Here is a 13,552-nt window from a genome sequence, read left to right on the forward strand (position 1 = left end):
AGGTAATAGCAAATGTTGGAGAGGCTGTGGAGAAAAAGGAACCCTCATACACTGTTGGTGGGAATGTAAAGTAGTACAACCATTATGGAAGAAAGTATGGTGGTTCCTCAAAAAACTGAAAATAGAACTACCTTATGACCCAGCAATCCCTCTACTGGGTATATATCCCCAAAACTCAGAAACATTGATACGTAAAGACACATGCAGCCCCATGTTTATTGCAGCATTGTTCACAGTGGCCAGGACATGGAAACAACCAAAAAGCCCATCAATAGATGACTGGATAAAGAAAATGTGGCACATATACACTATGGAATACTACTCAGCCATAAGAAATGATGACATCGGATCATTTACAGCAAAATGGTGGGATCTTGATAACATGATACGAAGCGAAATAAGTAAATCAGAAAAAAACAGGAACTGTATTATTCCATACGTAGGTGGGACATAATAGTGAAACTAAGAGACATTGATAAGAGTGTGGTGGTTACGGGGGGGAGGGGGGAATGGGAGAGGGATAGGGGGTGGGAGGGGCACAAAGAAAACAAGATAGAAGGTGACAGAGGACAATCTGACTTTGGGTGGTGGGTATGCAACATAATTGAACGACAAGATAACCTGGACTTGTTATCTTTGAATATATGTATCCTGATTTATTAATGTCACCCCATTAAAAAAATAAAATTATAAAAAAAAAAAAAAAAAAAAACAAAAAAAAAACACAACCCTGGGCTTGCCTGGGCAAGGCACATATGGGAGTTGATGCTTATAGCTCCTCCCCCCTTCTCTCTCTCTCCTTTCTAAAATGAATTAAAAAAATAAAATAAAATAAAATAAAAATTAAAAAAAAATAAAGCCAGCACCTCTGCACTCGAGCTGGTGAACCCATGCTCAAGTCGGATGAGCCCGCGCTCATTTTAAAAAAAGAACATATAAAAATGGTCAATAAGCATACGAAAAAGTGCTTAATATCATCAGTCATCAGGGAAAGGTGAATCAAAACCACCCTGAGATACCGCTTCGTACCACTAGGACGGTTAGAATCAGAAAGTCAGAGGACAGGTGTTGGAGGTGGCCGAACTGGAACCCCAGAAGGAATGTAAAATGGTGCAGCCATTTTGGAAAACAGTTTGGAATTTTCTTAAAAAGATAAATATAAGTTTCCCAGATGGGCCTGACCTGTGGTGGCACAGTGGATAAAGCGTCGACCTGGAAATGCTGAGGTCGCCGGTTCAAAACCCTGGGCTTGCCTGGTCAAGGCACATATGGGAGTTGATGCTTCTAGCTCCTCCCCCCTTCTCTCTCTCTGTCTCTCCTCTCTCTGTGTGTGTCTCTCTCTCTATGTCTCTCCCTCTCCTCTCTAAAAAAAAAAAAAAAATGAATAAATTTAAAAAAAAATTAAAAAAAAAAAAAAGTTTCCCAGATGACCAAAACATGCCTGTTATATCTACCCAAGGGAATTGAAAATTTATGTCCACAGAAAACTCATATGCAACATTATCTATAATAGCGGAAACAATTCAACATGTCCAAGCTTGGGACCTAGTCCTCCGCAGACACCTAACCTGCGGTCTGAAGTGATGGGGCCTGTGGGAGGCAGCAACAGGGACCTGGGCCCAGTGGCAGGCTTCCTCGGCTGGCACTGCACATGGGCTGGGGCTGAGTCCCAAGGAACAAAAGTTGAGAGAGAACTTTTGGGATGGGGCTCGAAGAGGTGCTGAGAGTTTAAAGCCTGGGGTAGATGGGGAGATAATACATGGGAAGAGGCCATCACAAACGTCCCCAAGCTCAAAGAAACATGGAGACAGCTTCTTTTGGACAGCGTTCTGTTGACTCTGTGGTCCTATGCCACAGACTTGAAAACTGAGCAAGATTTTCTCAGTAGTGAGAGAAAAGCAGGTCCTGCAGGCTCATTGTGGTCAGAAGAGGCTCTTACACCAACTGTTGGAACTGACAGGTTAAGATAAATGGGCTCCATGTTGCCTCAGGGAAAATCCATGAAACATCCATGAGAACTTTATTCTAAACTGATATTCATTGGTGCTTGAAGAGGAGGAAAGTCTAGATCTTTCACTTTTTTTATTAAATACTAAAAGGAGCCTGACCTGTGGTGGCACAGTGGATAAAATGTCAACCTGGAACTCTGAGGTCACCGGTTCAAAACCCTGGGCTTGCCTGGTCAAGGCACATATGGGAGTTGATGCTTCCTGCTCCACCCCCTTCTCTCTCTCTCAAAATGAATAAATAAAAATCTAAAAAAAAAATACGAAAGGGAAAAGGAGCAAAGGTGTTGTGGTAAGATGAACTCTGACATAAGAAGACATGTTTAGAGGTTGGAAATAGAAGACTTAGGAATCACTGCTAATTGATTAAATATTAAATAATATATGCACAGATATATATAGGCTGTTATTACCAAAAAGAGAGACATGTAATTGGCTCTGGGACATGTCAGACGAGGAATCGTCCAAGCTCCTCAGAATAGGGATGGATGTGATAAGAGAGCCTTCTGTGGAGCTCACAGCCTGGAGTGGTCAGGCTGGAGGGGACAGCAGAGTGCCATGAAGATGCCGCGGGGGTGCACACCCCCGTGTGGTCAGGAGAGGACATGGGGGTGCTAACTCAAGCAGGAGCAGGCACCCCTCAGTGGAGGGGTAGTGAAGAGAGGCTCAATACAGGAACCACGGGCAAAGGGGTAACAGTGCGAGGCCACAGAGGTTCTGGGAGCTGCCGATACGTGTGAGTGACAAGGGCAGAGGGTGCCCACGTGGGGAGCGGCAGGACACGGGCCCAGTGTGGGGATGACGTGGTGGGCTCAGATCCGTGCTCCAGAAAGGCCTGGTTGTCACTGTCACGGAGCAGGGGCTGGGCAAGACTGGCAGTCGGGAGACCCGTTCAAGTTTCTGCTGCGAGCTGACCTAAGGAAGGCACGGACTAAGCAGTGACCCTCAAAAATAAAGTGACTAGGGCAATATGCAGGAGAGATCTGGCAGCCACTGCACGGGAGGGTCAGACCAAGGGATGCCTGGGCCCTGGGGCTTTAAGAGGAAGAGGAAGAGGAAGAGGAAGAGGAAGAGAAAGAGAAAGAGAAAGAGAAAGAGAAAGAGAAAGAGAAAGAGAAAGAATGAGGCTGGCAGTGCCAATCGGGGAGTGACCGCAGGGAGTCGGCAGAGGAACCTGAGGTGAACAGGTGAAGCTGCCCAGGGAGTGGCCACGAAGGCCAGGGCCCTGGGGCTCCAGCCCTCAGGACGGCGGGGGGGGGGGGGGCTGCTTTCCCTCAGACTAACACAGTGTCCATCTAAACTGATTCTGCTAATTCAATGATCTTACTAAATCCTAAGATGTAAAACATATATATATTACATAATATATAATATATATCACATTGTTGGACGTGAGCTGCAAAGTATAGAATTGTGGCAATTCCAGTACCATGCGGACTTTTCCTGGATGTGGACTTTTCCTGGACTCCTGCTCCTTGTGACAGCTCCTAACGGACTGAACTGGGGTTGGGTTGCATTTGCAGTGATTTGGAATGGTGTTGGTGAACACGTTAAGGACACTACTCTTTTATGGATTCTTGTTGTATTGGCCAAGAGTCTGCTTAAAGGCTTTAATCACATAAATAAATAAATAAATAAATAAATAAATAAATAAATGACTGGATAAAGAAGATGTGGCACATATACACTATGGTATACTACTCAGCTATAAGAAATGATGACATCAGATCATCTACAACAAAATGGTGGGATCTTGATAACATTATACAGAATGAAATAAGTAAATCAGAAAAAAAACAAGAACTGCATGAGTCCATACATTGGTGGGACATAAAAACGAGACTAAGAGATATGGACGATAGTGTGGTGGTTATGGGGGGCGGGGGGGAGAAGGAAGAGGGGGGGGAGGGGCACAAAGAAAACTAGATAGAAGGTGACGGAGGACAATCTGACTTTGGGTGATGGGTATGCAACATAATTGAATGACAAGATAACCTGGCCCTGGCTGGTTGGCTCAGCGGTAGAGCGTCGGCCTAGCGTGCAGAGGACCCGGGTTCGATTCCCGGCCAGGGCACACAGGAGAAGCGTCCTTTGCTTCTCCACCCCTCCGCCGTGCTTTCCTCTCTATCTCTCTCTTCCCCTCCCGCAGCCAAGGCTTCACTGGAGCAAAGATGGCCCGGGCGCTGGGGATGGCTCTGTGACCTCTGCCTCAGGCGCTAGAGTGGCTCTGGTCGCAACATAGCGACGCCCAGGATGGGCAGAGCATCGCCCCCTGGTGGGCAGAGCGTCGCCCCCTGGTAGGCGTGCCGGGTGGATCCCGGTCAGGCGCATGCGGGAGTCTGTCTGACTGTCTCTCCCCGTTTCCAGCTTCAGAAAAATACAAAAAAAAAAAAAAAAAAAAAGATAACCTAGACATGTTTTCTTTGAATATATGTACCCTGATTTATTGATGTCACCCCATTAAAATGAATAAATCTTTATGTATAAAAAATATATATATATATAGATCACATTGTTATATATATATATATATTTTAAAGATTTTATTTATTGCTTTTAGAGAGAGGAGAAAGAAGGGCATTGGGGGAGGAGTGGGAAGCATCTTCTTGTATGTGCCTTGACCGGGCAACGTTGGGGTTTTGAGAACAGATGACCTCAGCATTCCAGGTTGATGCTCTATCCACTGCACCACCACAGCTCAGGCTTTTTTTATTTTTATAAGCTAGAGAGACAGGAACATCAATCTGTTCCTGTATGTACCCTGACTGGGGATTGAACCAGCAACCTCTGTGCTTTAGGACAATGCTCTAACCAACTGAGCTATTTAGCCAGGGCTAAGATGTAAAAATATTAAAGCAAGTATAATTTTTATTCTATTTTATTTTTTAGGTGAGAGGCAGGGAGGTAGTGAGGCAGACTTCTGCATGTACCACAACCAGGATCCACCTGGCAACCCTATCTGGATCAAGGCTCAAGTACTGAACTATTTTTAGCACCTGAGGCTGATGCCCTCAGATTTATCCTCTGCGCCTAGGGACAGGCTAGTGCCAACGGAGCCACTGGCTACAGGAGGGGAAGAGGGAGAGAAGGAGGAGAGGGAGAGACGCAGATGGTTGCTTCTCATGTGTGCCCTGACCGGGAATCAAACCAAGGATGTCCATATGCCGGCCATCTCTCTATGCACTGAGCCACCTAATTATGTGAATATTTTGCTGGAGCAGAGTCCACAACCCTTAGCAGAGTGGTCAAAATGTCTAAGAATCTTGGAAACAGGTTCTTCTCCTGCTATGTGAGTAAATCAACTTAACAAATGCAAACTACTTACTAGAGATGAAAGAGAAACCAAAGTCCACCTCTGACTGGCCGTAGTGTGACTGAACAGCCCCTAGGAAGTGCCACCCAGCGGGCCTCCTGGCCAGGCCACTTAGCAGGATCATGCAGGGCTCGGGAGACACCGGCTCTGAGGCCCGAGCAGTGGGGGCTGCCCTTACCTGTACACTATCCTTTCCCTCTGCAGGTCCTCCAGGCCGCAGCACAGCTCTGCCGCATAGAACACAGCTCGGTGTTCTTCAAAGCCAGGTCTGCCCAGGTTGTAGATGTGGAACTTCAAGTCCCCTCCGTTCAAAATGGTGAGCACCAGGCACAGGGAGTCCTTGGTTTCGAATGTGTAGCATAAACTAACCTAGAGACATCAACATCACAGAAACAAAACAGAATTACCCGCTTACTGACAGTTCACTCGCCAACAAGATTCAAGCGACACATGTCGGGTTTGTAATGAGAACACCTGACACTCTGTGCTTCAGGGAACTGTGCACCCGCGTCCCCTGCTTCTGGGACCTCTTCCTGTTGAGGACCCCTATCTCTTGGCAGGTCTGTGCGGGGAGGGAAGCACTTGCCACGCCCAAATGGGTAGATGGCAAAGCTTCACACACACACTGGGATCAGGATCCCAAAGCTATGCTCTCAGCCCGGAGCACTGGTACCCCATGCTTCCAGAACACCTGGACTCAGCCTGCAAGTAAATCGTGCCCCCCAACACACTCCCTGCAATGCAAGAAAGATCCCCCTGCTACAAGTCCTTCCAACATCTGTGTTGTTAGTCAAAGCAGGTAGAGGCACAGGGGTCTCTTCTTGTGATGTCAATCTGCATTTCTCTGAATGTGCAGACACAGGGATACATCTCACACTTTTTCATATACTTTTACTCGTGGGACCTCTTTTGCTTGTTCAAGGTTTTTGCCCACTTTTCTATGGGTTTGTCAACACACACACACACACATACACACACACACACCCTTGCTGGGATTGTGACTGGACTGCTCTTAATTCATTTAATTTATGCAGCAGTTTGTGGGAAAACTGACATCTTCACAGCACCAAGTCTTCCAACACATGAACATCATACTTCTCTGCTTCCTTAGGTCTTTTGTAATTTCTTATACAAAAGCATTTTATAGCTCTCAGTGGAGATGTCTTGTACATTTTCAATTTTTTTTTTTTATAACAGAGACAGAGAGAGAGAGACAGAGAGAGGGACATACATGAAGGGAGAGAGATGAGAAACATCAATTCTTCATTGCAGCTCCTTCATCTCCTTAGTAGTTCATTGATTGCTTTCTCATATGTGCCTTGACCGGGGGGGGGGGGGAAGGGGAGCTACAGCAGAGCGAGTGACCCCTTGCTCAAGCCAGCGACCTTGGGCTCAAGCCAGCGACCATGGGGCCATGTCTATGATCCCACACTCAAGCCAGTGACCCTGCTCAAGCTGGAGAGCCTGTGCAAAGTCGGATGAGCCGTGCTCAAGCCGGTGACCTCGGGGTTTCGAACCTGGGTCCTCCGTGTCCCAGTCTGACGCTTTATCCACTGCGCCACTGCCTGGTCAGGCAATTTTCAACTTTTGCCTAGAATTTGCTATGGTATCGATAAAATTTTTTCATTTTTTAATTGTTTGTAGCTAGTACCACAATATAATTTAACTAACTTTCCAAGCAGTTACCCAGAAGTCTTGGACTGTCTGCACACATGCACAATCATGTGGGCCAGGGTGATGGTGGGGAGCAAGGGGGAGAGGAACATGACATGGAACAGGTCAGACCCCGCTGACCAGACACACGCAGGGGAAACAGAATTAAGGATGAAGACTATTTCGAGGTTCCTTGGAAGTGTCTAAGAAGGCAGAAACCAAAGCATTTTATTTAAATAGAATAAACCATAACTACTCTTGATGTCCTTTCATTAAGCTAGGTTGTAGATTTCTATGTTTCAAGACAGTTACACAAATATGTTTACAGCAGCTCTAAGATGAGCCCATTTTATTAAAAACTTTCATGCAACATCCATCAGACTGACATATCAGACACACAGTTACCCTATAAAATTTAGATGATGGCCATCCACCTGTCCCCCAGCACAAAGCAGCAGCTCTCAGAAGTAAATGACTTGGAGGAAGTAACTCTAACCCTACAAATCATTTCACAAACTACCTTTCACTCTCTCCCTTCAACCACGCCTTGGTGATGCAGTAGATGCTACAGGAAACAGCCGAGTAGGTGATGAGAAACCAGGTTGGGGAGGAGGACCCCACCACCTGATGCTCCGGCTAGGGCCTGCCCCAGGTCCGGAACTCACCCCAGTCCCTCCCCTCCCCCCCACAAGGAGGAATTTGAGTCTTTACACCATTGGGGTGTGAACTGAGGGCCAAGCAGTGAACATGCCAGGTGTCATAAAGAGGATAGGGATGGGGAGACTGCTAGAGAAGTGATCCCCAGGCAGGCCTGTCAGCATGCCCCCAGGGCCAGGACCAGCTGGCTGCCTGGAAGAAGGGGGCAAGGGCACCAGGCCAGCCATGCAGGCTCGCAGGGGTGAAGAGTAACTGCCAGATAAGGCAATGGTGGATGGCAACACACCTGTAACAAATCAAGGTCCCAAGTAGGGTCACCGCTGTCTATGTTTGTGTCCAGTGAGAATTGAAAAAAAAGAGCACAGTTATTAAAATAAAGCTGTTCCCACACCTCTCCCTGCACAAGGTGGCAAAGCCCCAGCACGCTGACCAAGACACACCAAGCAACTCCGGTCGGAAGGGAGGGGAGCTCAGGAGCAGGTAGCTGAGCAAGGTACTACTCACCACACATCCACAGTGAGGACGGGGGAGGTACTACTGCCCACAGATCTACGGGGCCCTCTCTCCAGGGTCCACAGTGAGGATGGAGGAGGTACTGCCCACAGATCTACGGGGCCCTCTCTCCAGGGTCCAGCGAGGACGGGGGAGGTACTGCCCACAGATCTACGGGGCCCTCTCTCCAGGGTCCAGCGAGGACGGAGGAGGTACTGCCCACAGATCTACGGGGCCCTCTCTCCACAGTCCAGCGAGGACGGGGGAGGTACTGCCCACAGATCTACGGGGCCCTCTCTCCAGGGTCCAGCGAGGACGGGGGAGGTACTGCCCACAGATCTACGGGGCCCTCTCTCCAGGGTCCAGCGAGGACGGGGGAGGTACTGCCCACAGATCTACGGGGCCCTCTCTCCAGGGTCCAGCGAGGATGGAGGAGGTACTGCCCACAGATCTACGGGGCCCTCTCTCCAGGGTCCACAGTGAGGATGGAGGAGGTACTGCCCACAGATCTACAGGGCCCTCTCTCCAGGGTCCAGCGAGGACGGAGGAGGTACTGCCCACAGATCTACGGGGCCCTCTCTTCAGGGTCCAGTGAGGACGGAGGAGGTACTGCCCACAGATCTACGGGGCCCTCTCTCCAGGGTCCAGCGAGGATGGAGGAGGTACTGCCCACAAATCTACAGGGCCCTCTCTCCAGGGTCCACAGTGAGGATGGAGGAGGTACTGCCCACAGATCTACGGGGCCCTCTCTCCAGGGTCCACAGTGAGGATGGAGGAGGTACTGCCCACAGATCTACGGGGCCCTCTCTCCAGGGTCCAGCGAGGACGGGGGAGGTACTGCCCACAGATCTACGGGGCCCTCTCTTCAGGGTCCAGTGAGGACGGGGGAGGTACTGCCCACAGATCTACGGGGCCCTCTCTCCAGGGTCCAGCGAGGATGGAGGAGGTACTGCCCACAGATCTACGGGGCCCTCTCTCCAGGGTCCAGCGAGGACGGAGGAGGTACTGCCCACAGATCTACGGGGCCCTCTCTCCACAGTCCAGCGAGGACGGGGGAGGTACTGCCCACAGATCTACGGGGCCCTCTCTCCAGGGTCCAGCGAGGACGGGGGAGGTACTGCCCACAGATCTACGGGGCCCTCTCTCCAGGGTCCAGCGAGGACGGGGGAGGTACTGCCCACAGATCTACGGGGCCCTCTCTCCAGGGTCCAGCGAGGACGGGGGAGGTACTGCCCACAGATCTACGGGGCCCTCTCTCCAGGGTCCAGCGAGGATGGAGGAGGTACTGCCCACAGATCTACGGGGCCCTCTCTCCAGGGTCCACAGTGAGGATGGAGGAGGTACTGCCCACAGATCTACAGGGCCCTCTCTCCAGGGTCCAGCGAGGATGGAGGAGGTACTGCCCACAGATCTACGGGGCCCTCTCTTCAGGGTCCAGTGAGGACGGAGGAGGTACTGCCCACAGATCTACGGGGCCCTCTCTCCAGGGTCCAGCGAGGATGGAGGAGGTACTGCCCACAAATCTACAGGGCCCTCTCTCCAGGGTCCACAGTGAGGATGGAGGAGGTACTGCCCACAGATCTACGGGGCCCTCTCTCCAGGGTCCACAGTGAGGATGGAGGAGGTACTGCCCACAGATCTACGGGGCCCTCTCTCCAGGGTCCAGCGAGGATGGGGGAGGTACTGCCCACAGATCTACGGGGCCCTCTCTTCAGGGTCCAGTGAGGACGGGGGAGGTACTGCCCACAGATCTACGGGGCCCTCTCTCCAGGGTCCAGCGAGGATGGAGGAGGTACTGCACACAGATCTACGGGGCCCTCTCTCCAGGGTCCACAGTGAGGATGGAGGAGGTACTGCCCACAGATCTACGGGGCCCTCTCTCCAGGGTCCAGCGAGGACGGGGGAGGTACTGCCCACAGATCTACGGGGCCCTCTCTTCAGGGTCCAGTGAGGACGGGGGAGGTACTGCCCACAGATCTACGGGGCCCTCTCTCCAGGGTCCACAGTGAGGATGGAGGAGGTACTGCCCACAGATCTACGGGGCCCTCTCTCCAGGGTCCAGCGAGGATGGAGGAGGTACTGCCCACAGATCTACGGGGCCCTCTCTTCAGGGTCCAGTGAGGACGGAGGAGGTACTGCCCACAGATCTACGGGGCCCTCTCTCCAGGGTCCAGCGAGGATGGAGGAGGTACTGCCCACAGATCTACGGGGCCCTCTCTCCAGGGTCCACAGTGAGGATGGAGGAGGTACTGCCCACAGATATACGGGGCCCTCTCTCCACGGTCCAGCGAGGATGGAGGAGGTACTGCCCACAGATCTACGGGGCCCTCTCTCCAGGGTCCACAGTGAGGATGGAGGAGGTACTGCCCACAGATCTACGGGGCCCTCTCTCCAGGGTCCAGCGAGGACGGGGGGGAGGTACTGCCCACAGATCTACGGGGCCCTCTCTTCAGGGTCCAGTGAGGACGGGGGAGGTACTGCCCACAGATCTACGGGGCCCTCTCTCCAGGGTCCACAGTGAGGATGGAGGAGGTACTGCCCACAGATCTACGGGGCCCTCTCTCCAGGGTCCAGCGAGGACGGGGGAGGTACTGCCCACAGATCTACGGGGCCCTCTCTTCAGGGTCCAGTGAGGACGGGGGAGGTACTGCCCACAGATATACGGGGCCCTCTCTCCACGGTCCAGCGAGGATGGAGGAGGTACTGCCCACAGATCTACGGGGCCCTCTCTCCAGGGTCCAGCGAGGATGGAGGAGGTACTGCCCACAGATCTACGGGGCCCTCTCTCCAGGGTCCACAGTGAGGATGGAGGAGGTACTGCCCACAGATCTACGGGGCCCTCTCTCCAGGGTCCAGCGAGGACGGGGGAGGTACTGCCCACAGATCTACGGGGCCCTCTCTTCAGGGTCCAGTGAGGACGGGGGAGGTACTGCCCACAGATATACGGGGCCCTCTCTCCACGGTCCAGCGAGGATGGAGGAGGTACTGCCCACAGATCTACGGGGCCCTCTCTCCAGGGTCCAGCGAGGATGGAGGAGGTACTGCCCACAGATCTACGGGGCCCTCTCTCCAGGGTCCACAGTGAGGATGGAGGAGGTACTGCCCACAGATCTACGGGGCCCTCTCTCCAGGGTCCAGCGAGGACGGGGGAGGTACTGCCCACAGATCTACGGGGCCCTCTCTTCAGGGTCCAGTGAGGACGGGGGAGGTACTGCCCACAGATATACGGGGCCCTCTCTCCACGGTCCAGCGAGGATGGAGGAGGTACTGCCCACAGATCTACGGGGCCCTCTCTCCAGGGTCCACAGTGAGGACGGAGGAGGTACTGCCCACAGATCTACGGGGCCCTCTCTCCAGGGTCCACAGTGAGGATGGAGGAGGTACTGCCCACAGATCTACGGGGCCCTCTCTCCAGGGTCCAGCGAGGACGGGGGGGAGGTACTGCCCACAGATCTACGGGGCCCTCTCTCCAGGGTCCAGTGAGGACAGAGTTGGTACTTACTACAAATCTACGGGGTCCTCTCTCCAGGGTCCAGCGAGGATGGGGGAGGTACTGCCCACAGATCTACGGGGCCCTCTCTCCAGGGTCCACAGTGAGGTTGGAGGAGGTACTGCCCACAGATCTACGGGGCCCTCTCTCCAGGGTCCAGCGAGGACGGAGGAGGTACTGCCCACAGATCTACGGGGCCCTCTCTCCAGGGTCCAGCGAGGACGGAGGAGGTACTGCCCACAGATCTACGGGGCCCTCTCTCCAGGGTCCAGCGAGGACGGAGGAGGTGCTGCCCACAGATCTACTGGGCCCTCTCTCCAGGGTCCAGCGAGGATGGAGGAGGTACTGCCCACAGATCTACGGGGCCCTCTCTCCAGGGTCCACAGTGAGGTTGGAGGAGGTACTGCCCACAGACCTACGGGGCCCTCTCTCCAGGGTCCAGCGAGGACGGGGGAGGTACTGCCCACAGATCTACGGGGCCCTCTCTCCAGGGTCCAGCGAGGATGGAGGAGGTACTGCCCACAGATCTACGGGGCCCTCTCTCCAGGGTCCACAGTGAGGTTGGAGGAGGTACTGCCCACAGATCTACGGGGCCCTCTCTCCAGGGTCCAGCGAGGACGGAGGAGGTACTGCCCACAGATCTACGGGGCCCTCTCTCCAGGGTCCAGCGAGGACGGAGGAGGTGCTGCCCACAGATCTACGGGGCCCTCTCTCCAGGGTCCAGCGAGGACGGGGGAGGTGCTGCCCACAGATCTACGGGGCCCTCTCTCCAGGGTCCAGCGAGGACGGGGGAGGTGCTGCCCACAGATCTACGGGGCCCTCTCTCCAGGGTCCAGCGAGGACGGGGGAGGTACTGCCCACAGATCTACGGGACCCTCTCTCCAGGGTCCAGTGAGGACGGAGTTGGTACTGCCCACAGATCTACGGGGCCCTCTCTCCAGGGTCCAGTGAGGACGGAGTTGGTACTTACTACAAATCTACGGGACCCTCTCTCCAGGGTCCAGTGAGGACAGAGGAGGTACTTACTACAAATCTACTGTGCACTTTCTCTAGGATTCTTCTCTCATTTAAAGCCATGGATTCACCTTTCCTCTTCTTTATTCTTTTTTTTTCTAGCCTTTTACAGGCATACATTTTCCCTGTAGCTCTCACTTGACAGGCACAAACCTAGTTTCAAAAAAGAAAAGGTTTTCATACACACAGCATTTCCCAGGCTACAGAGAGAAACCTGTCTTCTGAGAAAACTGTCTGCAAAATTTAGTGGCAAGAGAACCTGATGAGACAAGACCGTGGACACCGTGACACTTCTGTTAGAGGCTTCGAGTAGCCCATTCCTGCCTGGGTTTCACCGTCTGTGGGCGGGCTGCGGCCATCAGCTGAACAGAATGTGCTTTATCAAACCAGACCGTGGACACCTGGGACTGCTGGTTCATATGTGATCATGGTGCAACTGTTTAAATATATATGTCTCCCTATTTCTTCTTCCACTTCGTACAAGAGCAAGTTTTAGAAACTAAATAGATTTAAAAAATTCAAAAATAAAAAAACTGTATTTCATAGAATTCATACTTTTACACTTATTGTACTTAGTTTCAAAGTCATATTTATATATTACTTAAGTTTATATATATAATTTATATATAAAACTTATATATATATAAAATTGTGTGTGTATGTGTGTGTGTGCGTGTATTTTTTCTGAAGTGAGAAGCAGGGAAGCAGAGACAGACTCCAGCATGTGCCCGACCGGGATCCACCAGGCATGCCCACCAGGGGGCGATGCTCTGCCCATCTGGGGCGTCGCTCTGTTGCAACTGGAGCCATTCTAGCACCTGAGGCAGAGGCCATGGAGCCATCCTCAGCGCCCGGGCCAACTTTGCTCCAGTGGAGCCTTGGCTGCGGGAGGGGAAGAGAGACAGAGAGGAAGGAGAGGGGGAGGGG

The 13,552-nt window shown here is 52.4% G+C and overlaps 1 protein-coding gene across 1 annotated transcript in view; it reads right to left on the reverse strand.

Annotated features, from left to right (window-relative positions):
* Positions 1 to 13,552, reverse strand: part of GRK4 (G protein-coupled receptor kinase 4) — a 69,927-nt gene that overhangs the window by 22,104 nt on the left and 34,271 nt on the right. Inside the window, exons 8-9 of the mRNA XM_066280428.1 lie at positions 12,638 to 12,778; positions 5,498 to 5,688 (exon numbers count right to left, since the gene is read on the reverse strand). Coding sequence (XP_066136525.1) covers positions 5,498 to 5,688; positions 12,638 to 12,778 — 332 coding nt within the window. The remainder of the gene's footprint in view (positions 1 to 5,497; positions 5,689 to 12,637; positions 12,779 to 13,552) is intronic.

The sequence above is a fragment of the Saccopteryx bilineata genome, chromosome 5 (assembly GCF_036850765.1).
Source record: "Saccopteryx bilineata isolate mSacBil1 chromosome 5, mSacBil1_pri_phased_curated, whole genome shotgun sequence".
Lineage (NCBI taxonomy): Eukaryota > Metazoa > Chordata > Mammalia > Chiroptera > Emballonuridae > Saccopteryx > Saccopteryx bilineata.